This window comes from Garra rufa, chromosome 2, assembly GCF_049309525.1.
Source record: "Garra rufa chromosome 2, GarRuf1.0, whole genome shotgun sequence".
In the NCBI taxonomy this organism is placed as follows: Eukaryota; Metazoa; Chordata; class Actinopteri; order Cypriniformes; family Cyprinidae; genus Garra; species Garra rufa.
This window is the reverse complement of record NC_133362.1, coordinates 25,450,272-25,475,638: the sequence shown is the minus strand read 5'-3', so window position 1 is coordinate 25,475,638 and position 25,367 is coordinate 25,450,272. Positions and strand designations below refer to the sequence as shown.

The 25,367-nt window shown below is 32.8% G+C and overlaps 2 protein-coding genes across 2 annotated transcripts; one reads left to right on the top strand and one right to left on the bottom strand.

Moving 5' to 3' along the window:
* Positions 1–443: 443 nt before the first annotated feature.
* On the top strand, positions 444–19,853 carry cfap43 (cilia and flagella associated protein 43). The gene is given in 38 exon segments (XM_073834636.1): positions 444–472; positions 831–1,084; positions 1,228–1,324; positions 1,411–1,578; positions 1,700–1,850; positions 4,091–4,250; positions 4,388–4,467; positions 4,575–4,706; positions 5,165–5,281; positions 6,131–6,211; positions 6,318–6,466; positions 6,570–6,673; positions 7,075–7,224; positions 7,346–7,509; positions 7,599–7,766; positions 7,897–8,027; positions 8,139–8,319; positions 8,419–8,505; positions 10,047–10,124; positions 10,207–10,332; positions 10,417–10,521; positions 10,662–10,778; positions 10,929–11,117; positions 11,286–11,492; positions 11,710–11,799; positions 13,309–13,389; positions 13,487–13,612; positions 13,932–14,051; positions 14,186–14,293; positions 14,525–14,611; positions 14,699–14,787; positions 14,869–15,073; positions 15,166–15,278; positions 16,418–16,577; positions 16,942–17,106; positions 17,992–18,072; positions 18,249–18,402; positions 19,661–19,853. Coding segments are annotated over 38 exon segments (4,980 nt in total). The 3' UTR covers positions 19,837–19,853.
* Positions 19,854–20,106: 253 nt separating this feature from the next.
* sfr1 (SWI5-dependent homologous recombination repair protein 1) lies at positions 20,107–21,560 on the bottom strand. Its single transcript, XM_073835033.1, has 3 exons — positions 20,874–21,560; positions 20,393–20,719; positions 20,107–20,298 (listed from the first exon to the last, which is right to left on the bottom strand). Exons 1-3 carry the CDS (start codon positions 20,961–20,963, stop codon positions 20,107–20,109), a joined length of 609 nt encoding a protein of 202 aa, XP_073691134.1. The 5' UTR covers positions 20,964–21,560.
* Positions 21,561–25,367: the final 3,807 nt, after the last annotated feature.

The following is a 25,367-nucleotide window of genomic DNA, read 5'->3' as shown; positions in this document are numbered from 1 at the left end:
TTCTGATAGAAAACAGTTATTTTAAATAGTAAAAATATTTCTAAATTGTACTGTTTTTGCTGTACTTTGGATCAAATACATTCAGGCTTGGTGAGCAGAAGAGACTTCTTAAAAAACATAATTTTACTGTTCAAAAACTTTTGACTGGTAGTGTATATATATACACACACAAAATCCAGTTTTTTTTGTATAAAATGACATAAACATGTCGTTAAAATAAACAACCTAGCTAACGAATTAATAATAATAATAATAGTTATATATGTATTTAACTAATTGTTGACACTACCCAATAATATTACAAAATGTTATGTATGTTACAAGGTTACACTATATTAAAACAAATAAAATTAATACAATTAATCAAAATAAAATAAAAGTCCGCGTGCTGTGGGTTACTATGGAAACAGACGCACGCTCAGAGGGTGAGCTGACGGATTGAAATGGATGTGCTGGGAAACTTGGAAGTTCAGTAAGTAACGAATCATTTATTTAAGAAAACTTGGACAATCTTTAGCATTGTTTCCATAGCAGATAATTAATTTGAAGCCTGTAAAGTTATTCTGTCTGGAAAACAAAAACAAGTTCTGCATCAGTATCATAGCTAGCTAGTACTAGCATTGAGCAGAAAACACACTGTAAATAACGCGGGTGCTATCATATAAAGTTAACTAAAATGCATTTCCAACGTTCCTAAAATTAACCCAAAAAACACAAACTATATAAAAAACAAACAAAATAATGTATTCAATGCGAAGATGAGAGTGCATACAAAATAATATTAAATAGGCCTAGTAAATAATGCCACTTTTTTTATTTCTATGCATAAGCTGGGTGCAAGGATTCAACGATGACACATTTAGATTTGTCGACAAGAAAACAACATGCTACACCTGCGGGAATTTCATAGTTTTCCTCAATGTGGAAACCAAATTGAGGAAGACTCTTCAGAGTCCTGGTTCTGGTATTGGGGCCTTTACAGCCAGTGGGCATCGCAGGTGTTTTGCCTTCTCTGACCTCAAACTCAATCCTTCCATCTTTGTCTACAACTATCCAGAGCTTGAGCTGATGTGCGAACTAAAAGGTCAGTCATTTTTTACATTTTGAGTTTCCTTAAACAAAAAGCTTCCAGAGCCGATTGTAGTTGCTTTCAAACTGTTTTAGTGCACACAAATTTTTAATTAATGTATAAAAGTCTAGTGTTAGTGATTTTTCTTTTGTTTTTAGGCACAACCAAACTGGGCTATACAGCTTTGGGATTGTGTGATACTGGGCCTTATTTAATCTGTGCTTCCTCCATGCCTGATCACACCATCACATTATGGTAAAATGCATGTTTGCATTAGTTTGACATTTGCTACAGCAATTGTTTATATTTTGCCTTTAATATTATTAATATCCACTATTTAGGAACTGGGAGAGCAGCACTCAACTTTGTAGCCATTCACTTTTGGAAGAGGACGTCACAGCATTGGTTTTTAACCCCATGAACTGGTGTCAAATTTGTGCTGTAAATGTGAGGTCTCTAACCATCTGGAATGTTGAAAGATGTGACAGCTATCATTTGATAATACCTAGGTAGAGTCTCTCCAGCAGATGTCACTGTTATTTGCACATGGATTTCATATGTCAACAGTGGGATTAATGCACAGACATTGTTTATTTTACCCATTATCCTTTCTTTATGCTTTCTTGGCAGTGCTATCAATCTCCCCACCACTGATGGTTCAGTTAGTGAGTGTGAAGCAAACCTCTCTCATATTCTCAGTAGGAAGCTGACACATTTAGGTCCTCAGATGCCCATTCCAGCAATCGCTGGATTGAGTGGGGACAGAGCTGACAATTTTGTGGTATGGGTTGTATCTCCAGTAGAGTGTTTTCTTATAAACCAGTAGTTCTCCTGAATATTTTTTATTAGTGCTGTATTTAAGGGATAATTCAGACAAAAATTTTGTCATTAATTACTCACCCTCATGTCATTCCAAACCCGTAAAACCTTAATTCATCTTCGGAGCACAAATTAAGATATTTTTTAAGAAATCTAAGAGCTCAGAGGCCCAGAAAGGTAGTGAGAACATCTGTAAAAAAAAAAAAAAGTCCATGTGACATCAGTGGTTTCAACAAAAATATCTTAATTTATGTTTTGAAAGATGAACGAAGGTCTTACAGGTTTGGAACGACATGAGTGTGAGTAAATAATGACAGAATTTTCATTTTTGGGTGAACTATCCCTTTAAGTGATGTGTTTTTTGTTGTTGTTGTTTTTTTTTTTACAATATTTTACGATTAAGTAAAAAGTACATAGCATAATCAAAAGTACGGTGTACATTTTAGGACTTCCTCAGACCTCAGTCATACAATGACAAGACAACATGCCTCAGACTGAAAGGCTTCAGGTCTCAGGAAAAACGACGTCAGGTGTCAGGTCTCGTACAATTAGACATCGGACGAAACAGATTTAGATTAAAAGGCATCAAACTAAACGGACTCAGATTAAAAGTCATTAGACAAAAAGACATCAGGTGAAATGGTCAAAGTTAACTTTACGAAATTTTTTTTTTTTTTTTTGTGTATTGATTACCATTTGTATAACCACAGTTGTATTTGTAGTAAAACGCAAGGGTAACTTTAGTATTATTTGGCAACATACAAGCTAGCTAGCTGCAATATTATAAACTTTTTAAACATACACACAGTACTCGGAAAATGCATTTTTTCCTCTGTATACAATTTAATAAGTTTAGCATTTAATGAAACAATAGTTCTTCTTGCTTTCTTATTTTCTGACAACGAAATAGATAATTTTTGAATTCTTAAAAAAAAAAAAAAACGTGATTTGTTGTTGGTAAATTTACATTTGTGAATATAAAATTTACAAAGAAAAAAATTAATTTATAACAAAACAAGCATTGCTTTTAGTGGAGTCAGAATCACAATGTCCTAAAATAATGCCTTTGAAAGTAATGGATACATCTTGCTGGATATTATTATTAATAAATGAACTAACATTTTCCCAGAATTGTTCAGTATAGTAACAAGTCCAGAATAAATGACGTACCACACCACTTTGCTTGTTCTGAACCGCATGCGTGACGTCACACTCTGAGTCCGTTTCGCCTTATGTCTTTTTGTTTGATGCCTTTTAATCTGAGTCCGTTTAGTCTGATGCCTTTTTGTCTGATGCCTTTTAATCTGAGTCCGTTTAGTCTGATGCCTTTTTGTCTGATGCCTTTTAATCTGAGTCCGTTTCGTCCGATGTCTAATTGTACGAGACCTGACACCTGACGCCTTTTTTTTCTCAGACCTGAAACCTTTCAGTCTGAGGCACAATGCCGTTTTGTCCTGTGACTGAAGCCATTTAGTCTGAGGCATGATACCTTTTAGTTGTATGACTGAGGTCTGAGGATGTCCTAAAATGTACACCCAGGTGAAAAAAATGATGTATAATGTATAATTAGTATATTTAAAGTTTTATGAAATATGTTTCAATTGTATTGAAAGTGGTAACAAAATACACTTTTGGAAATGCTAAGATAGTTCATCTTCATGGTGTCAAAATAGCACAGTTGAGTACACTTAGATGATCTTAAGTTTATCTTAAGAAGTACCAAAGAATAACTTTTAGTATATTAAGTACAAAATAAGTGTGTGAAAATAGAGCAATTTAGGTACATTAGGGCAGTGGTTCTCAATCCTGGTCCTGGGGGACCCCTGCTCTGCACATTTTGCATGTTTCCCTTATTTAACACCTGATTGAGATCATCAGCTCATGAGGAGAGAGATCCATGAACTGAACTAATCAGCTAATGATCTCAGTCAGGTGTGTTAAATAAGGGAGACATGCAAAATGTGCAGAGCAGGGGTCCCCCAGGACCAGGATTGAGAACCACTGCATTAGGGAAGCGCACTTAAGTGTACTTAAATAAATTGTATTTTAGTGCATTTTTTTTCACCTGGGTGTACATTTTAGGACATATAAGATTGTACTACTAATGTACTTTCTTGTATTTAAGTATTTTTTGTGCACTCAAGTACACTTTATTTTCACATGGGGACCGTCACAACATCATGGTATGTTTCTGTCCCACAGCCTTTGAAACAAATAAAACCAAAACTGTGTCCAAGTGCCATCTGCTGGTCAACGTCTGACCTATATGTTGGTTCCAAGGAAGGTTTCCTGCTTTGTGTGAATCCTGACACTTTGCTTGTCTCTGTCCTTTATAAACCACAACCTGAATTAACCCCCACAGGTAATCTCATACTTGATACATATCAAATCAGAACATTTCATGTCAATTTTTTACCTTGTATGAATTTTACACTTAATTTAGTTCTTTGTCTTTTTGAGAGCTTGATTTAATTGCATTTGTTTTATTTTACATCACAGACGACAGTGAAACGTCCATCCAGGAAGGCAGTTTCCAAAGCTTGGTAATGCAAGACTGTAATTTGTTTGCTGCAGGAGTGGTAAGAATTTTTTTATTATCACTCGATCCCATGTGAGCCCTGAAACTACACATTAATTTCTTTTCAAGTGAGACATAATTTCAAGAGTATTTCCAAACCCATTACAGGAAGGCATTTTACGAAACATACAAATTAAAGGAAACAAATTGGAGGTAGTGCAGACTTGGGCTTTGGATGAGGCAGCCTCAACTGTATGTTTTTCCCCTGATGGTGAGACACTGCTGATAGTTTCTAATACAGTAAGTGTTTATATTTTATGATGTTAGTGTATTTTTAATTGTATTTTATCATGTTAGTTTATTTTTTATGATTCATATTAAAATAATATTAATGTAAATACAGTTATATTATAACTTACATTACATTAATAGAATATTTAAAATTTTGTCAGAAATGTCATGATAAAAACACAATATTCTTATCCACCTTTTTCTTCAACATGGAAGCTATAGGGAAAGAACAAGAAGAATAACAACGTACAGTAAACTGTAAAATACATTAAAATAATATAGTAAAACACACCAATTTGCAATATCAAGCAGCAAAATTAGCTGTTTTGAAGCCAAACCCATAAAATGTACAAATGGCAGCGCCCACTCTTACGTGAAGAAAAAGATGGATATTTATGCTAGAATGCAATACAATACAATAATGACAATGCTGAAGCAAAATTAATAATTCTGGTTTTGCTTCACAGGGCTGTGTTTACAAATTCAAACCACTGCTGAATGATAAAATTGTCAAAGTTCTGGATGTACTTTGTGGAGATTTTGTGGCTGTTTCTCCATTATACACGGACAGAAGCATTTGTTTGGTAAAAGAACATGCAGTGTCAATTAGTTAATTTATCACAATAAACATACTGATACATATTATAATAGTGTAGTATTAGAATACAAATATTAAAATATAATATAGATACAGCAAAAACAGTAACGTGTTAAAATATTTTACTATTTTAAAATAACTGTTTTCTATTTTAATATATTTTAAAATGTAATTTATTCCTGTGATCAAAGCTACATTTTCAGCATCATTACTCCAGTCTTCAGTGTCACATAATCCTTCAGAAAAGCATTCTTATATGCTGATTTGCTGTTTTATTGTTTTATTTTTATTACTATTATTATCATTTTCTTATTAGTATTATTATCTGGATTCTTTGGTGAAAAGAAAGATCCAAAGATCAGCATTTATCTGAAATAAAACGCTTTTGTAACATACGCATTATACACACAGCTTAAAGTCCGTATATTTTTTTTAGGAAAGAAATTATAGAAATGAATACTTTTATTTAACAACGATGCTTTAAATTGATAAAAAGTGATGAAAAAGACATTTATAATGTTACAAAAGATTTCTGTTTCAGATAAATGATGTTCTTCTGAGCTTTCTATTCATCAAAGAAACCTGAAAAAATCTACTTAGCTGTTTTCAACATAATAATAATCTATTTTTGAGTAGCAAATCATAATATTAGAAGGATTTCTGAAGGATCATGTAATTGTACATGTACACAATTGTACTATTTTTGCTGTACTTTGGATCAAATAAATGCAGGCTTGGTGAGCAGAAGATAATTCTTTAAAAAACATAAAAAATCTTACTGTTCAAAAAATTTTGACTGATAGTGTATGAAATGTATGTATCTTCATTGTTACAGTCAGTCAGAGAAGCAGGAGACATACAGCTTTGGGCCCTGGATGATGGACTTTGCATGGGCTCCATCTCTCTGCAAACACATGTAAGTGCTATAACCGGAGGTTCTATATGACACGCACAGTAGTTATTTTTCCCAAGTCAGCTGAATAAGTCTGCTGAACATAAATCTGTGTATGACTATTCTTCAGGTGACCAGTATGGCATGCTGCCCCATAGCACAGTATGTTGTTGTAGGGACAGCCACTGGAGACGTCCTATTTGTGGAAATGACCGCAAAACAAAAGCCCAGACTAGTTCACAGAGTTCATCTCTACCACATCCCTGTAGACCATTTGGTGTGAGTTTCACAGCACTGTGATTATTTGAATATCATATTTCTTGTGAACCGGAGCAATGTGAACAGAATGTTGAGAATACTGTCTATTATATTTGTTCAACAGGTTTGATCAAGGTGGCAACTTCTTAATCTCAGGAGCATCAGACTCACGCATGTTTGTGCTGAACGCAAGGCCATCAACAGGATTTGAAATTATTGGATGGATTGGTAATCTTTAGGATGAAATACACTACTATTAAATTCTCTTTATTTGGGATCAGTCTTTTTTTTAAATAATAATATTTTTATTTAATGAGGATGCTTTAAATTAATCAAAAGTGACAGATTTTTATTTTAAATAAATGTTCTATTGAATTTTCTATATATTAAAGAATGCACAAAAAAGCAATTTTTTTAACACTAATAATAATAATAATAAAGGTTCTTGGTTGTAATAATATTTCACTATATTACTGTTTTTACTGTATTTTTGTTCAAATAAGCAAGATGGATCTTTTTAAAACATTTAAAAATCTTACCAAACTCAAACTTTTAAAGTGTATTATATTTAACTTTTTTGCCTAAAGTTTGAAGTCATTTCTAAACGGTCCTTTTACGTTTTTTTCCAGAGGCTCCAGGTGCCATTGTAAGCCTTTCCACTCAGTACCACAAGGAAAGTAAACAGGTTAAAGTGCTGGTGCTTTGCAGCAAGACAGAGAGAGAAATCAATGAGGGAAATCAGCTTCTGCTATTGACGTTGTTTGTGCAAGAGCTTACAGGTATCAGAAAAACACAAAAACACACTATAATTGAGGCTTGCTTGTAAAAAAATCTTCTGTAAAAAATGCTGGACATTCAAAAATTCCAGCACTGCTTCTGATAATGTTGTACCACTTCCAGACTCAACAGGTTGTGTGGATGTCTATGGCCGTCTATGTAAAGATGTCCTGCACAGCTGCCTATATGAAATCCCTCACACTCTCTGCTCTTGTGTCCTGGCAATAAACAAGATATTTGGTTACTGCCAACAGAGGAAAGTCTTGCAAAGTTTCTGTATCCCCGAGGTGCTAATACAGACAACACCCATAGTCTGATGACAGTTTTATTTTATGTTTTTGGCACTGCTCCTAACGGCTTCTCATGTGATATACAGAGTGGAGAAAAGCCCCCTAATGCACAGAAAGCAGTTCACCTGAGCCTGGAGAAGGAGGCAGGGGGCCATTTACTGAGTCCTGCCTTTCTACAGCTCTCCCCACATCAAACCTGGCTGGCAACGGTTGGCAGGGATGGACTGCTGCGTGTTTGTGAGATCTCAACAATGGTATTGTTTGTTAAAACCAATCTCTACAAGTTCATCCATGTTTAAGATTACCGGGCTAGGAGAAACACGTTTCTCGGAAACTGCCCAAATATCTGAGGAGCATGTAAATGTGTGTGCTTTTGACATGCAGGACAGGTATGTGCAGCTGCAGTGCCACTCATCTTGGCAGGGTGGAGTCGGATCTGTTTGTTTCACCCCGGACAGTCAGACCCTCATCACCACAGGCCTGAGGGATGGCTCGCTCGTCTGCAGCAGGCTCAGGTGAGCTCAGGGCTCTCAGTAAAACATCAAATCGATAAATAATGTTATGCTTTGTCCTTGAAGCTGGACCTGAAGCATCTTTGTCCTTGCAATGCATTCAAACAGGTTAAGGCTTTCTGGGGCTGGCAAAGCAAATGCAGCTACCCAGTATGCTCAGTCAGTTGCTGATTCTTTTGAGTCAGTAGTATCCTCAGAAAACACAGTTCTCTCCAGAATGACTGACTGGGATCCACAGATGCAATCCCTGACCAGATGTTCATCATTTCATACAGGAGAAGTATAGAAACACAGTGTTCTCTAACGTTTTCTAACTTGGTTAAGCAGTTTTACTGGAGAGGTGTTCTGTTTCTTAGTACGCAGAATATAAATTGTCCTAAAATTCTTCCTGCAGGGAAAGATGAGTCATGAAGCTGAACAAGAGGAAAACAATTTTGTATCCCCGAGTAGTTCTACATGGCTTGATGGAAAACTAGATGTGGTTGGTTTCTGAATTTATTTGTGTGTTCTGTTTAATTAAAAATATAATATTGCCTTGTTATTGTTCTAAGTTTTATAATACAGCATTATTTGTTGCTGGCAGCTAATTCTTTTCAGGTTACAACACATTTTGTGTTTCTGGTTTTATGAGTTTAAAAAGGTTAATCACAGGCCTCCAGGAGAAAAACGTCCCTGAGATTACAAAATATATTTACGTAAATGAATTAATTACTGATGTGGTAAAGGGAAAGGTGTTACAACCTTATGTAACATTAGATTAAAAAATTAAGATTTATATTCATATTCATATTCATATTATTATTATTATTATTATTATTATTATTATTATTATTACTGCAATAGTGAATCAGTTGACTGCATAACCAGCTTTTCCATCACAGAAATAAATTACATTTTAAAGTACACTACCAGTCAAAATTTTTTGAACAGTAAGATTTTTAATGTTTTTTAAAGAAGTCTTTGATCCAAAGTACAGCAAAAACAGTACAATTTTGAAATATTTTTACTATTTAAGACAACTGTTAGAATATATTTTAAAATGTAATTTATTTCTGTGATTTCAAAGCTGAAATCACAGGCATCATTTTAGCATCATTACTCTAGTCACATGATCCTTCAGAAATCATTTTAATATTCTGATTTGCTTCTCAAAAAACAATTATTATTATTATTGTGTTGAAAACAGCCAAGGAAATTTTTTTCAGGTTCCTTTGACAAATAGAAAGATCCAAAGAACAGCGTTTATCTGAAATAGAAATCTATTGTAACGTTATAAATGTCTTTATCATTACATTCAATTCAATTTAAAGCATTCTTGCTAAATAAAAGTAGGAATTTCTATAATTTATTTACCAAAAATGATGCTGACTCCAAGCTTTTGAATGGTGGTGTATAATGTTGCAAAAGCTTTTTGTTTCAGATAAATGCTGATCTTTTAATCTTTCTATCTTTCTAAAATTTCCTTAACTGTTTTAAATATTGATAATAACAATAATAAAAAAAATTCTTGAACAACAAATCAGCATATTAGAATAACTTGTAAATAATGTGACCCCGAAGACTGGAGTAATGATGCTGAAAATTTTGCTTTGATCACAGAAATAAATTACATTTTAAAATATATTCAATTATATATTTTAAATAGTAAAAATGTTTCACAAAATTACTGCTTTTGCTGTATTTTGGATAAAATAAATGCAGGCTTGGTGAGCACTTCTTTAAAAAACATTAAAAATCTTACTGTTCAAAAACTTTTGACTAGAAGTGTATATTAAAATAGATACCTTATTTTTATTTGCAATAATATTTCACAATATTTCTGGTTTACTGTATTTTTTGAACAAATAAATACATTCTTGGAAAGAGAATTAAAAAAAAAAAATCTTACCAGCACCAAACTTTTGAAAGATTGTTATGATACCGGTTTCCACAAACATCAAGCATCTTATTTGAGTGAGAAATAGAATAACTGAAAGAAAATACATTAATAAAAGGATCATGAGTCCAGTGTTTTCCAAACAGGTTCTCCAAGAGGAGACCCAGCAGTTTACAGAGACAAAGAAGAACCTAAGAAAAAACATCAAAGTCCTTCGTGACACAGTAAGAGAAAGGATCATCCACCTTTTATTGTTTCACATTTGAAGTTGAAAGGTTAATCTGAATTGTCTGTGTATTACTCCAGATCAAAGCAATGATGGAAGAAAATGAGAGTCTGCCAGACATGGAGAAACTTGAGCACCAGGAATTTAACCTGGATGTGGAAGAGCAACAGAGGCTGCAGCTCGAGGGAGAACAGGAAGTTACCAGGGTAAACATGTCTATTTACAGATGATGAAGAGCAGATTATTTAAACATTTTTAACAATTTTAGATGTGTATTTGTTTTGTTTAAGGTGAGAAAAGAGATTGCGATGGAGAATCTGGCTAAGTGCTATCAGAGGGAGATCCTCAAGAAGGAATGCTGGGATTTAATGCAAGTCAAAGGGAAAGCCATTAAGGTCTGTAGTCTACATAGAAAGTATGGGAACAAAAATTTAATAGCATCCACATTCATCGATTTCACCTGGCATACCTGGAACTAGAAATACTACACAGCTGCCAAGTGTAAGTGTCTTTGTATGCATTTTGTTGCCCCCAGGCCTTTCATTCAGAAAATGAGGTGAGGAATTACCCCATGAAGGAGCGCACTGACAATGAACTTGCAGAGCTTCAAAGGGTTGAGACCATGAGACAGATTGAACAGGAAGATTCACAAGTAAGTGTACTGTGTGTTACTAAACAATAATGAGTCAGCTGTTGGGATGGATTCCTCCATAGTAACCATAATACTAAACATACCACAGCGTACCTTGGCACAGTGTTTGTTTCTGTTATTTCACACAAATAACATGAATGTTCTTCATAGCTTCAAGAGAAGATTTTAAACACAATCTCTGGAGACAAAGAGAAAGAGGATGAAGAAGACAGTAAGACCGAGAGTCCTGCTCTGACTGGCAGTCTGAGTGCTCTATATGGAGGTGTCAATCCTAATCTCTACAGCCAGTTTAATTTACACATCAGAGAGCAGAAAATTAACCAAATCACCTTGCTGAAGGTGATGACTTCTTTTATTTATACCAGATACTTGATACTTAAACTTGATGTTTTTTGGGGTGTTAGCATCCCATTTTGAGTACATAAAATGTTTAAACTGTAAAAAAAGGGGTCATACAGTATGGTCCACCACTGTTCATTTGATATATTCCATGGTTGTTTAATGAAGGATATTATCTACAAAGTGAAGAGCACATTCAACAAAGAATTTGAGGCAGTTTACAAGCAGAAGCAACAGGAAATCAACCGCCTTAGAGAGAAGAACAAGCGTATCTCTGAGATTATGATCGAGCTGGACCTTAGTGAGACCCTGTGGGAGCCTAAACTTACGGATAATGAATGTCCTGAGAGAGCTCTTACTGTGACCGACTCAGAGGTAACACAGCCAATCTCTAAAATGTTTAAAAGATCTAGAGTCTAAAAGATCTAATCAGGATTTATATTACCTTTATTGGTCTACTAGATGTGTCTGAACATTGACATTGAACATTTCAAACTGACATAGATTTTATACCATTTCATTTATTTCATTATGGCAAATGCTGATTTATTATTTTACACAATAGGCCTGACAGCCAAATTTATGCTTTTAGATCAAGGTTGAGAAATACCTCACCCCCAAGCAGAAAGAAAAAGAAGAAAAGCTAAGAGAGGAAGGCGAACGGCAAAGGCTTGCAGCCAAGGTATAACATTACTGTACCTCACAACAGGTGTGCATTTAACAGTTAGCTAACTACTTATTTTCCCATCATAACCCATTATTAACATAGCTGTTTACTTTTATAAAAATTGAATGATCTATTCCTCCATGAATTTTTAATCTAATAATTATATATTCATATGAAAAACACTTGCTTTAATCAATTTATACACTTTAAGTTTGGTGTCAAATTTTTTAAAGAAAAAAAAAGTATCATCATGAATACATTTACTTGATCGAAAAGAGACATTTATGATATTACAGAAGATTGAACTTTGTATTCATCATATGTATCATGGTTTCAACATATTCGAGTGATTTCAAAATGATCATGTGACACTGAAGACTGGAGTAATGGCTGCTGAAAATGTTGCTTTGCCGTTACAGAAATGTTTAATTTTAAAATATATTAAAATAGAAAAGAGTTATTTTAAATTGTAATGATATTTAACCATTTATTTTGATCAAATACACTACCGTTCAAAACTTTGGGATTAGTACGATTTTTTTTATATTTTTTTATATTTTAGGTTTTCTTGTGTTTATCAAGACTGCGTTTATTTGGTCAAAAAATGTAATATTGTCAAATATTATTACAATGTAAAATAACGTTTTTCTATTTTAATGTAAATTAAAATCTAATTTATTCCTGTGATCAAAGCTGAATTTTCAGCATCATTACTCCAATCTTCAGTGTCACATGATCCTTCAGAAATCATTCTAATATGCTGAATTATTATCGTTGCTAAAAACAGTTGTGCTGCCAAATATTTTTTTGGAACATGTGATACTTTTTTCAGGATTCTTTGATGTAAAAAAGTTAAAAAGAACAGCATTTATTTAAAATATAAATATTTTCGAACAATATACACTACCTTTCAAAAGTTTGTGGTCAGTAATTTTTTATTCTTTCTTTTTTGAAAGAAATAAACATTTTTATTTAGCAAGGATGTGTTAAAATGATAAAAAGACTTATATTGTTAAAAAAGATTTATATTTTGAAAAAATGCTGTTATTTTTAACTTTTTTATTCATCAAAGAATCCTGACAAAAGTATCACAGGATCCAAAAAATATTTGGCAGGACAACTGTTGATAATTCTAATAATAAATTAAATTATTAGAATGATAAGAAGGATCATGTGACACTTAAGACTGGAGTAATGATGATGAAAATTCAGCTTTGCATCACAGGAATAAATGATTTAAAAGTATATTAAATTAGAAACCATTATTTTATATTGTAATAACAATATTGTAATATGTAAGTTTTTTCTGTATTTCTGATCAAATAAATGCAAAAGAGCATAAGAGACTTCTTTAAAAAACATTACAAGTCTTACTGATCCCAAACTTTTGAACTTTTGAAAAGTGTATTATAATGCATTAAACTAAAATATGAAATCTGGTTTATATTGGCAGAACTGTAACATGGATATACCAGGTTGTATCGTGCTGTAGATGATAACAGCTCTTCTGCATTTTCCTTGCAGTCTGACAATGTGAGAGACCAAGCGCTCAGTGTTATGATGGGTGGCGTTCTGGAGCTCAAAAAAGAAGACGTGCTGAGGATGGTGAGCAGAATTTATCTTACTGAAATGCATAAACTTAATTACCAAAAAGAAGATAAACTCAGGGAAAAGTAACATTTAAGATATGCTTACCTTACAGGATGTACCTCAGCCTGAGTTCATGTCTAAACCTGAGATACAATGGACAGAAGAAGAGAGAAAGAGCTTCAAAGAGTTTGAGAAAAAGGCAAAGGAGCTCAGCGAGGAGAAAGAGAAATACAGAAAGGTATGACTTTGATCACACCTTACAGGGATAGTTCATCAAAATCCCTTTAGGGTTTAATTGTCAGGCTTCAAAAATGATAAAAAAAACAAGGTGGTAAATACAGCGCATGTATTATATTACAAATCACCTGAAACCATACAATAATGTTTTGTGAGGAACAGACATCATAAAATTTGATTTGCAAAAGTTGCTACCTCAAAGTCTGTCACAGTAAATGCAAAAACAAGCATCATTGATGCTCAATCTGCATTTTGGATGAGCTACTCTTAATAGCAATCACTCCCTAATCATTTTAAGACATCTTTCCCTGTTTCTTCAGACACTAGAGACAGAAATGAAGAAACTGCTGACATCTATTAAAGAGGCTACCCAGATGTTTGATGAAAAACTCACAAAGCTGTTTGAAAGGAAGGTGAAATCAGAGATGGTCATATACCAAGTAAGATGATACAGTACATGCAGTAGCATGTCATCTTTTCAGGGGCCTATTGTGTTCAATCACGTGACCTGCAAACACTGTAGTTATGTAACTGCACACGAGCTACTTATAGATTGTGAGTTTTTATCCTTTAGGAGGAGTTCAAGATTGCAAATCTGGTTCACTCCATTCAAACCGAAGAAGAGATCCTAAGCAGAAAGAAACAGTTGAGCCTTAATCTTGAAAAGGCACGAAGTGTAAAGGTGATCTATAGATGTTGTCTTTTTTATCTCTTGTTCAGCCCTACTGTTGTCTGTTCACAGTAACTCTATATAACGTCAGAAATTGGCAGTTGTACCTTCAGGCAATTATAATGTTCCTGATGAGGAGACAAAAATTTCATGCAAGAACAAACTTGTATGGCACACTAATCCATTCCTGTAAGATTGTTTTGCACATGTTTAAATGTGTGAGTCACCTGTCTTCTCTGTCAGAATGAAATTGGGGAGGAATTGAAAAAACACAAAGAGATTGTTGATGAGTTCAGAGAGGAGTATGATAACACAGTCGCTGAGGACAAAGTAAGACTATGAACATGTATGTATATGCATATCCATGATGCTCTCATCAAGAAAGTTTTCATTAAAAATCATCTGCCTTTTTTTAAGCTTCTCGACAAAGGATTTCGCAAAGAGTTTTTTGATGTCCCTGGGCACATAATTGACCAGCTCTATAAGCTTTACAAACGCAGACCAAGGTATTAGTTGCAACTTTATAAGGCACGTGCGTAAGACATGTGATTGTCTGTCTAGTAACAAGTAATGGTGTTGTTTCACAGGGTTCAGAGGATGAAAACACAGACTGAAAATAACCAATTTAAAGAGGGGGCGCTATTAGGAACAGCACCATCTGATGGTCTCTGTCTGATGATGAAGGCCATGGAAGAGTTGGACACTCCAGAGAACATGCCGGAAGAATTAGATCCAGTTGCGTGGGAGAGGTTTTGCCTGGCCAGACGGGCTAAAGTTGAAAGTGAACAAAAGGTAATGTGCTAGAAGTCACGCAAATCACATCTTAAGCCATGTTCCTCAAAATCCAAAATTGCCTGAGGATTTTTTAATGCTGACTCCAATAGGTCAAACTAAAAGCACTAACCCTGGCAGAGATGCAGGCTTTTCTTCAGAGGAGAACAGATGAGGACCAGAAAGCTCAACTTGAAATAAAAAATCTTATTGATGAACTTAATAGGTGAGAAGGCTATCAGTGTGCACTGGAAATAGGATGTTATTGAGTATATACACTGCCGTTTGGGATTAGTATGTTTTTAAAGAAGTTTCTTATGCCCATCAAGGCTGCATCTATTTGATAAAAAACTATAGGAAAAAAAAAATTGTGAAATATTATTACAATAAAAAAAAAGGGGTTCCTATTTTAATATAGTTTAAAATATGATTTATTCCTTTGAAGCAAATGAATCATTACTCCAGTCTTCAGCGTCACACGATCCTTCAGAAATCATTCTAATATGCTGTTTTATAATCAGTGTTGGAAACAGTTGTGTTGCTTAATATATAACAATTCTAATATGGAGAAGAAAAATTGTTTATATATATAATTTAGTTTTTGGGGAGACCTATGATACTTTTTCAGGATTCTCTAATCAATTAAAAGTTAAAAAAGAACTGTTTATTTAAAAAAAAAATTTAAGAAATTGATACTTTTATTCAGCAAGAATGTGTTACATGAATAAACAGTGATAGTTAAGACTTATATTGTTAGAAAAGGATTCTATGTTGAATAAATGCTGTTCTTTTTTACTTTTCATTCATCAAAGAATCCTGAAAAAAGAAAAACAGGTTCCAAAAGTATTAAGCAGCACAACAGAATGAATGAAAAGTAAAAAAAGAACAGCATTTATTCAAAATAGAATCCTTTTCTAACAATATAAGTCTTAACTATCACTGTTTATTCATGTAACACATTCTTGCTGAATAAAAGTATCAATTTCTTAAATTTTTTTTTTTAAATAAACAGTTCTTTTTAAACTTTTAATTGATTAGAGAATCCTGAAAAAGTAACATAGGTCCCCCCCAAAAAGAAATTATATATGTACTATTTTTTTTCTCCATATTAGAAGTGTTATATATTAAGCAACACAACTGTTTCCAACACTGATAATAAATCAGCATATTAGAATGATTTCTAAAGGAAATCAGAAAATAGGAAATCAATATTACAAATTGCAATAATATTTCACAATATTAGTTTTTCCTGTATTTTTGATCAAATAAATACAGCTTTGATTAGCATAAAAACATTTTACTGATCCCAGACTTTTGGCCAATTACTTTTAAGACCAAATAATTTAATTGCTATCATTGTTCTAGCATCTGTGAGGAACTGATGAGGTTTCGACTAGACAGTATGGTGCAGATTGTTCTACAGCAAGGTCAGGTGGAAGTGGAGGCTGGAGATTTCATCGCTGACTATACCGACGCTCTGCTAATGCATCGCAAAGTAATTGAGGACCTTAACAGCACCATCAGGGTACACAGAATTACTTCTTTTTCTTCATTTCAGTTTCTCTCACAATATAAATTATAGTCTTATTCATAATCAGTGTGCATCCATTTGAATATTGCTGATTGTTTTTGTGCATCAGCCAGAAACTAAGCACAAAACGAAATCTGTATCAATGGCCATTTGTATTAGAAGTGCTTAAAATGACATATAAAGAGCAATAAAATTAGATTATTTCAACAAATAAATGTATCATTGTTTGATAAATACACAATGGCAATTCTGATATTTTATCACAAGATTTTCATTTATTGTTTTAGTTAATATTGTATTCTCAGTTTGAGGTTAATTAATCAAAATGTCAAATATCTTTTACTGATTTATCTATCAGGCTTTAGGAGATCAGAAGATCGCCAGCATGGTGGAGTGTAAAGACTTCCGCAAAGGAATCATACAGCAGGAATGGGATCACAGGAGAATGAGAATGCAGCTGGAGGATCTCAGCAATAAAGCCAGAGACGTACAGACCCTGCGCATCACTCAGGAGATTCAAGACGTATGTACAGATTTTAATTTGTAGTCTTTCATTTAAAGTAACTTCATTCATTTAGTGTCTTTTACCTAGCAGGTACACTACCAGTCGAAAGTTTTTGAACAGTAAGATCTTTAATGTTTTTTAAAGAAGTCTCTTCTGCCCACGAAGCCTGCATTTATTTGATCTAAAATACAGCAAAACCAGTAATATTGCGAAATATTTTTACTATTTAACATAACTGCTTACTTTTTGAATATATTTTAAAATGTAATTTATTTCTGTGATCAAAGCTGAATTTTTGCACTTTTCGGGGGGGAAAGTTATTATAGAAATTTATACTTTTATTTAAGAATGCTTTAAATTGATGATAAAGACATTTATAATGTTACAAAAGATTTCTATTTCAGATGAATGCTGTTCTTCTGAATATCTATTAATCAAAGAAACCTAAAAAAAATCTACTCAGCAGTTTTTAACATAATAATAAAAATAATAAAATGTTTTTTGAGCAGCAAATCAGAATATTAGATTGATTTCTGAAGGATCGTGTGACTGGAGCAATGATGCTAAAATGTCAGATTTAAAATCACAGGAATAAATTACATTTTAAAATATATTTAAATAGAAAGCAGTTATTTTAAATAGTAAAAATATTTTTAAAATGTACTGTTTTGCTGTACTTTAAATCAAATAAATGCAGGCTTGGTGAGCAGAAAAGACTTTTTTTTTTTTTTAAACATGAAAAATCTGGTAGTGTATATGATTGACAAAGTAATAGTGAAAATTAAAAAGGAATAGGACACTATGACTCAAGACTACCTTTGTCTTTGCTTTAAAGTGAAATTGAATGACATAATATGACAATCACAAATATTTCTTTCTTTGTATTTTTTTTTCTCACGTCAGTACCTAAATGAAACAAATAATGACAACAGGGTGTCAAAGCAGCTCACAACTCTGGAGACGACCTTTGATTTACAGAAAATGGTAAACTTGCTCATTACTTTTTAAGCACCTAGCAAAGATATTAGGCATACAATAACTTTTCCAGAAGCATATTTCTCAGCACAGGTGTTAGCTTGTTGTAAATTCAGTCTGGATGAATACATGAATCAGATTCATTGACAGATATAAAAGTTTGGCTTGTTTCACTCTTTGCCCAGACTCATCAAAAGAAAGTTGAGACTTGCAAAAAACAGATAAAGCACCTGGACCGACAAGTTGTGCAAATGCAAGAGAAGAACGCAGCCCTCGACTTGAAAGTGGCTGACACGGATATAACCGTCACAGAGAGAAGAAATATTTACGAGGCTGTTGGTAACTGACTTTATATCTTGTGCCATTAAAGAAGCTATTTGCTTTTAGCAAAAATAGACTACTTTGTAGTTTAGAGCACAAGGGGCCTTATTCATAAAGCATGAGAAGAGATTCCTAATCATTCATGAATGCATACTTACATAGGCCTACACTACTGTTAATTATTATTTTTTTGTTTAAGAAATAACACTTTTATTCCGCAAGGACACATTAACTTGATCGAAAGTGACAGTAAAGACATTTAAATGTAACTTAAAGGTTTCTATTTCAAATAAAGCAAGGCACATTTAAAAACCGCCAAAGCTAACCAAAGTGCTGTACTTAAATACTACCAAAATAAGTCAAGTATTACGCTACCAATCAAAAGGTTTTGAACAGTAAGATTTTTCATGTTTTTTAAAGAATCCAAAGTACAGCAAAAGCAGTAATATTGTGAAATATTTTTACTATTTAAAATAACTTCTTTCTATATGAATATATTTTAAAATGCAATTTATTCCTGTGATCAAAGCTAAATTTTCAGCATCATTACTCCAGTCTTCAGTGTCACATGATCCTTCAGAAATCATTCTGATAAGATGATTTGCTGTTCAAAAAAATTTCTGAATTATTTGAAGAATAGAAAGATCCAAAGATCAGCATTTAGCTGAAATAAAAAGCTACTATACCATTTTAAAAGCTTGGAGTCAGTATCATTTTTTAAATTATTTTTAATAGTTATAGAAATGAATACTTTTATTTAGCAAGGATGTTTTAAACTGATCAAAAGTGATGATAAAGACATTTATAATATTACAAAAGATTTCTATTTCAGAATAATGCTTTCTATTTATCAAAGAAACCTGAAACAATTTCAACTCAGCCATTTTCAACATAATAATGCATTATTTTTGAGCAGCAAATCAGAACATTAGAATGATTTCTGAAGATCATGTGACACTAAAGACTGGAGTAATGGTGCTGAAAAATCAGCTTTGAAATCACAGGAATAATTTACCTTTTAAAATATATTCAAACAGAAAAGTTATTTTAAATGGTATTTTAAAATTGTACTGTTTTTGCTGTATTTCAGATCAAATAAATGCAGGCTTGGTGAGCAAAAGGGACTACTTTAAAAAAATATTAAAAATCTTACTATTCAAAAACTTTTGAGTGGTAGTGCAAGTACGATTTGTAATGTACATTCTCCTCATGGTTCATGGATAAGGCCCAATAACTTTGATTTATGTTTTCTTATTCACTAAATGTTGTTATCCAGCAATGGGAGATAATCGGGAGACAGAGGCAGAGAGGAACTACCAAGATATCATCTTGAGAAAGAGGCTGTTGAACATAGCCGGAGCACAATCTGAAGAAATACTGATTCTGAGAGCGGAGCTTGAGAAACTGCGTATGAAGAACTTCCCATCTCTTTCTCAACTACACTACAACTGATTTGGAATACGTTAATGATATTTATTATTACAGGTTTGGGTTGAAAAATAAAAATATTTCACTACATAAATGTGACATAAGAACACAAGAAAATGTGCAATAAATAACAATACAGTTTAATAAACGTACCAAAATTCACAGTGTCTCATCTGTTCCACATATAATCTGAATGATCACTCTGTCTGAACATATTAATGAACAACCTTTTCCAAAAAGGCTATTGCAACCTTTCTATACATTACCAAGATATTGAATACAATACGATGAATTTCAAGTGTCTGTGAAGTCTTCCTCTGTTCTGTCAAAATGCAGTAATTTGTCATCTAACCCAAAGTTGTCTATAAGCTGAGACAGACTGAGTTGTTTTCCCTCTGTGGGTAATTCACTCTGTAGTTCACACAGCACAGACTGAACACAGGATCTCCATTTGTCTACAAGTCTCTGCAGCTGGGTCAGGTCATTCTAGGAGAAAAGACAAACAAAGAAAAACTTTTAGAACAGCATCCTTTGCGTTAATGACAGTTACTGGCAATACTTCACTTAGAAATACGTTTACCTTTTTTCTATACATCTTAGCCATCTTCAATCTTCGCAAGGTTTCTGTTTTCTCCTTCACTGCTTTTCTTAGCTTCTCACATTGCTGAATCGACTCTTTTTGGGCGGGCTCGGCTGTGTGTGAACAGTCTCTTCGCTCCTTCATATCATTTCGATTGACATCCGTATCAGGGTCTCTGTCGTCGGTCACCCTGTGGTTAGTGTCTCCCGGTTGTGAGGTCTGTGGCTGGTTGTCTTCTTCAATTTTAAGGCGTTTAACCACACTCAGAGGGGATCTGAATGAGTGGCGTGATCTTTTCAACTTTTCCCTCAGTGAGGAACTCATGGACTGAAGCAAAAAAATGTCAACAAGAACATAATTATCATATGCAAGTCTAGACAGTAAAGTCAGTGATTATGTTTTTGCGGAAAATAAGATCGCTGCTACTGTTAGCTTCATCTGAAAATATTAGATATCAATACATAAAGGGAATGAAATGTACCTTGGCAGCGCTTGACCTGCTTGAAGAAGACTGGGCTGTGTTCGGTGTAGTTTCATTAGCTGGTGTCAGTTTTATCGGGGTTGTCTCCATGATTCACATCACATGAAATCGCTATGAAGACGACAAAACGGCTACATAACTCTAGTACTCTTTACGTTTTTGTGGCGTAAAAATACAAACGGAAGCAAATCTATGTGAATCTGATAACACAGTTGTAAAGTTATCAGTAAGCAGTCAGTAGGATGTTTTGAAATTAGTGCAAGAGCCACTTAATTCGTCGTCATTTCCGGGCAGTCTAACGTTGTACGTCATTGTTATTATCATGAATCATGGGAAACGTAGTCTAAAAAACTATGCCCAAACTTTTATTGGATGGAGTTTGTCTCCTTGATAAAAAATGTAACAGTAGGTTTATAAAGCGAATGTTACATTATTCAGTATATACATCCCCTAGATGTAAATTTTTCTGGACCAATTTTGTATACTGTATACACTGGAAGAAAGTGTATTCTGTAAAGTTGAGGAAGAAACTTTACTTCATTTATTCGATTATTGCAATCAGGTTAAATTTCTGTGGGAGAACTTAAGCTGTTATCTATCTTCTTTTATAAAATGTGATTTAAAATTTACACTTAAAGAAATATTTCCGTTTTTTCTAGCAGTGACCATGCTACTGAACTGGTTGTTAATTTTTTTGTTTTGCATTGTACATTTTTTTATTCATAAATCCAAATTTCTCAATATGTTACCTAGATTTGATGTCTTTCTTGCAGAAATTTTACTTATTGTTCATTCTTTTAAACTTATTGGTGATAACAAGAATAACAAGTTTCTTACGGCGTATGATCATCTTTTTCTTACTGATTGAGGTGCTGTTTTTTTTCTTTCTTTCTTTTATGTTATTGCATTTCAATGGCGTGCTGTTTATTGTTGTTGTTGTTTTTTGTCTTGTAATAAATAAAAGAAAATAAAAAAAGGAAACGTAGTCTCAAAGAACCGATTTCTAATTTATTAGTGGTAATGTCAATTAATAGAATAGAATAGTTATATTTTTAATAACATCATTTTTAAATTAATGACATTTTACACACACACACACACACACACACACACACACACACACACACACACACACACACACACACACACACACACATATATTACAAAAATATTTTTACCAGACTGATATATCAGTAGGCTATCTGATAACATGTAATCTGGAATATGTGATCAGATTCCAAAAGTTAAGTACTTAGATTAAATTGCATTTTAAAATAATTGTAATCAGACTACATTTACTTTTTTATTGATTACATAAATTGCATATTATTCACACAATAGAAAACAATTATTTATATTTATTGATTCTCCCTAATTCCTCTTTTTCATCTTTTAAATGTTTCTTTCTAAAATAACCTACCACGTTTATACATTCAGAAAGTCTTCCAGCTTTGTGGACATTTACACAGAGATCAGTCATTAGTCATGTGGCAACAAGATTTGACCACTGAATTTGACCACTGGATTTACAAAAAATCATTTCAGTTTTAGGAAATGTTTCAAAATTGCATCAACTACTGATGAACATATTCATTTTCCCTTAAATTATCACTCAGTAGGTTAGTTAAGCATGTATTGACTTTTTTATTTTTTTTATTTACATGTAATGCAGGGATTTCGAAACTTTTTTATCATCTGAACCTCTTTCATATAATGTATTTACTTGTAATACCCCTGAGATTTTAAAATGAATATTTTAATAATTAAGTATCACACTAGCATTTTAATGGTTCTCTGACGTTGGTTAATGACATGACATGCAGGTAAACAACTAAACTGTCTAATTTCCTTAGTAAGTTTTTTATTTTGATCTACCTGTCAGTTTTTGAACAGTAAAGTCTCTTCTGCTCACCAAGCCTGCATTTATTTGATTCAAAGTACAGCAAAACTTTTGAAAAATGTTGAAATACTTGAATTAACTGCTTTCAATTTTAATATATTTTCACATTTAATTTATTCCTGTGATTTGAAAGCTGCATTTTAGCATATACTCCAGTCACATGATCTCAGTCTAATATTCTGTTGTTACATTTATTATTATTATTATTTTGTTGAAAACAGCTGAAAGTTCAGAAGAACAGCATTTATCTGAAATCTGAAATATAAATCTTTTGTAAGATTACAAATGTCTTTATCATTACTTTATCATTACATCAATTTAAAGCATCCTTAAATAAACGTTTTCATTTCCACAACCCAATAAAAATTTTACTGAATCTAAGCTTTTGAATGGTACTAAAGACTTGAGTAATGATGTTGAAAATTTAGCTTTGATGACAGGAATAAATTACATTTTAAAATATATTCGAATAGAAAACAGTGCTTTTAAATAGTAAAACTATTTTAAAATTTTCAGTTTTCAAAAAACTGTTTTGCTGTAATTTGGATCAAATAAATGCAGGCTAGGTGAGCAGAAGAAAGATCAAAACTCTTACTGTTCAAAAACTTTTGACTGGTAGTGTATGTTATTTTAAAATGATTTATTTAAGTTTGACATTTTTTATGACTTTATTAATTATTAGCTTTTCATTAGCTTTTTCACTCACAAACCCTCTGTTCCTTCACAAACCCCAGTTTGGGAAACTTTGATGTATTGTGTTTAATGCACTTTATTGTTAATAACAACAAATGGAATATATTTTCTTACTCTTTGTATATTTTTTATCAATATGTTACATCATATTTAAATAAAAGCGATAAAAGAGTTGGGTCATAAGTAAGTAATCATAAAAGTAGCCCGATTATATTATCCTAAAATGTGTAATGTAATGGATTATGTTAACTACAATTCTTGAAAATTCAATGAAATTTAGAATCAGTAGTGTACTAAAATTTACTAGTAATCTTGAAAATATTTTGCTCCATGCACAGTTAGGACAAAAATGACAATATGAACAAATTAATAAATCCATATTACCTTAAAATAACATGTTTGAAAGAGAAACTGTAAAATTGTGAAGAGAAACTGTTTTATAAAAAATAAATAATTGGTTAAAACGTAGAATGCAGCATCTAAAATAATAGAAAAACTGGTTAACAGATGTTGGCTCTATATCTGTTATATAGCATTAATAGCTATGTAGCTATAGTGAATCATTTAGTAAGTATGATTTCCATACATAAAGAAACACAGTAACACATGGTAGATCTAAACATATTTCTTCAGTTTTCTTGTCCCCTATACCGTTGAAAGGACTAACAGGACTCCAGAGATGAATCAGATGAATCAGAGATGAAATTGGTGACCCATGTCAGAAAGAAGGATGTCGAAATACATTAATCAAACTCTGAATCATCATGGTGATGAATCCAATAACCATGTAGCTTATATAACAAACTAGTAAATACTCTTGACCAAAACCACTGCAAAAACAGTAGTTTATAAGAGAAAAGAAAATCCTATTTTTTAAAATAAAGATGTTTACATTGGTGGTTCAGTTCAGTTCAGTTCAGTTCATTCATGTTTTGTTTTTTTTAAATCCCTTTAACTGTTCTGCTTCTACTGGAAGTCTTTTCTCTCTTGTTATAACTTGTCTATGAAATTAAAATTGTTTAATAGCTCCAGACACACGCAACCATGCTCTCTCACGTTTCTAAGATTGATGTGGGGTCTAATATATTGTTCAATGAGTGAGAAAGATGCATATGGGGTGGAGTTAAAATTTCTTGTGACTAATGAGCATTTGTATCAACAGGGTGTGGCTGCTGGGAAAAATGTATCCATAGAAAATGGCATGTAAATCCCAAGGGAAGCAACACCCTTTTCCCTTGAGAAGCATGTGCCTGAATTATACTTGGGACGTTTGTATTGTCTCCAGATTATTCACTGCATAGTGATTAATAAAATTACTTAATATGTCTAATAGGATTGGCTAAAATGGTATGCATGAACACCCTTGCACTCTTGCTAGTATTGATAATATATCCTCATTTGATCCCATACGGATTTCATTCTGTCTGTAATCAGCTGACACATTCAGAAAAAGTAAAATAATTATAGTCACGTTACTACAGTTTATTTAAAGACGCATGTTTTCTTTGTGGTGATTTAAAATGTATTTAATCATGTTTTTATTCCCAGGAAATGTATGAGTTTATCAAATTAGGCGGTACCGTTTCAAAAGGTACCAATATGTATATGCACTAACATACACTTTTAAAGTACTAATATACTTTTAGTATGTTTAGTATGATTTTGCATCTTGAATGCAAAGTATGAGACAAAGCATGAGCCTCCCTAATGTAAGTTATGTAACGTAATCGAAGTCTTTATAACTTTTTACATGGAACATTATTGTACAACGGCTAAAAATATACTTTAATTCATTGCTTCAAGCTGAACAAAATGCATTTTCTGTCACGTTTATGCTGCAATGCCAGCAGCAGTAGATTTTACTTTTTGTCTGTTTGTCCGTTTAGGCGAAGTTACTGACG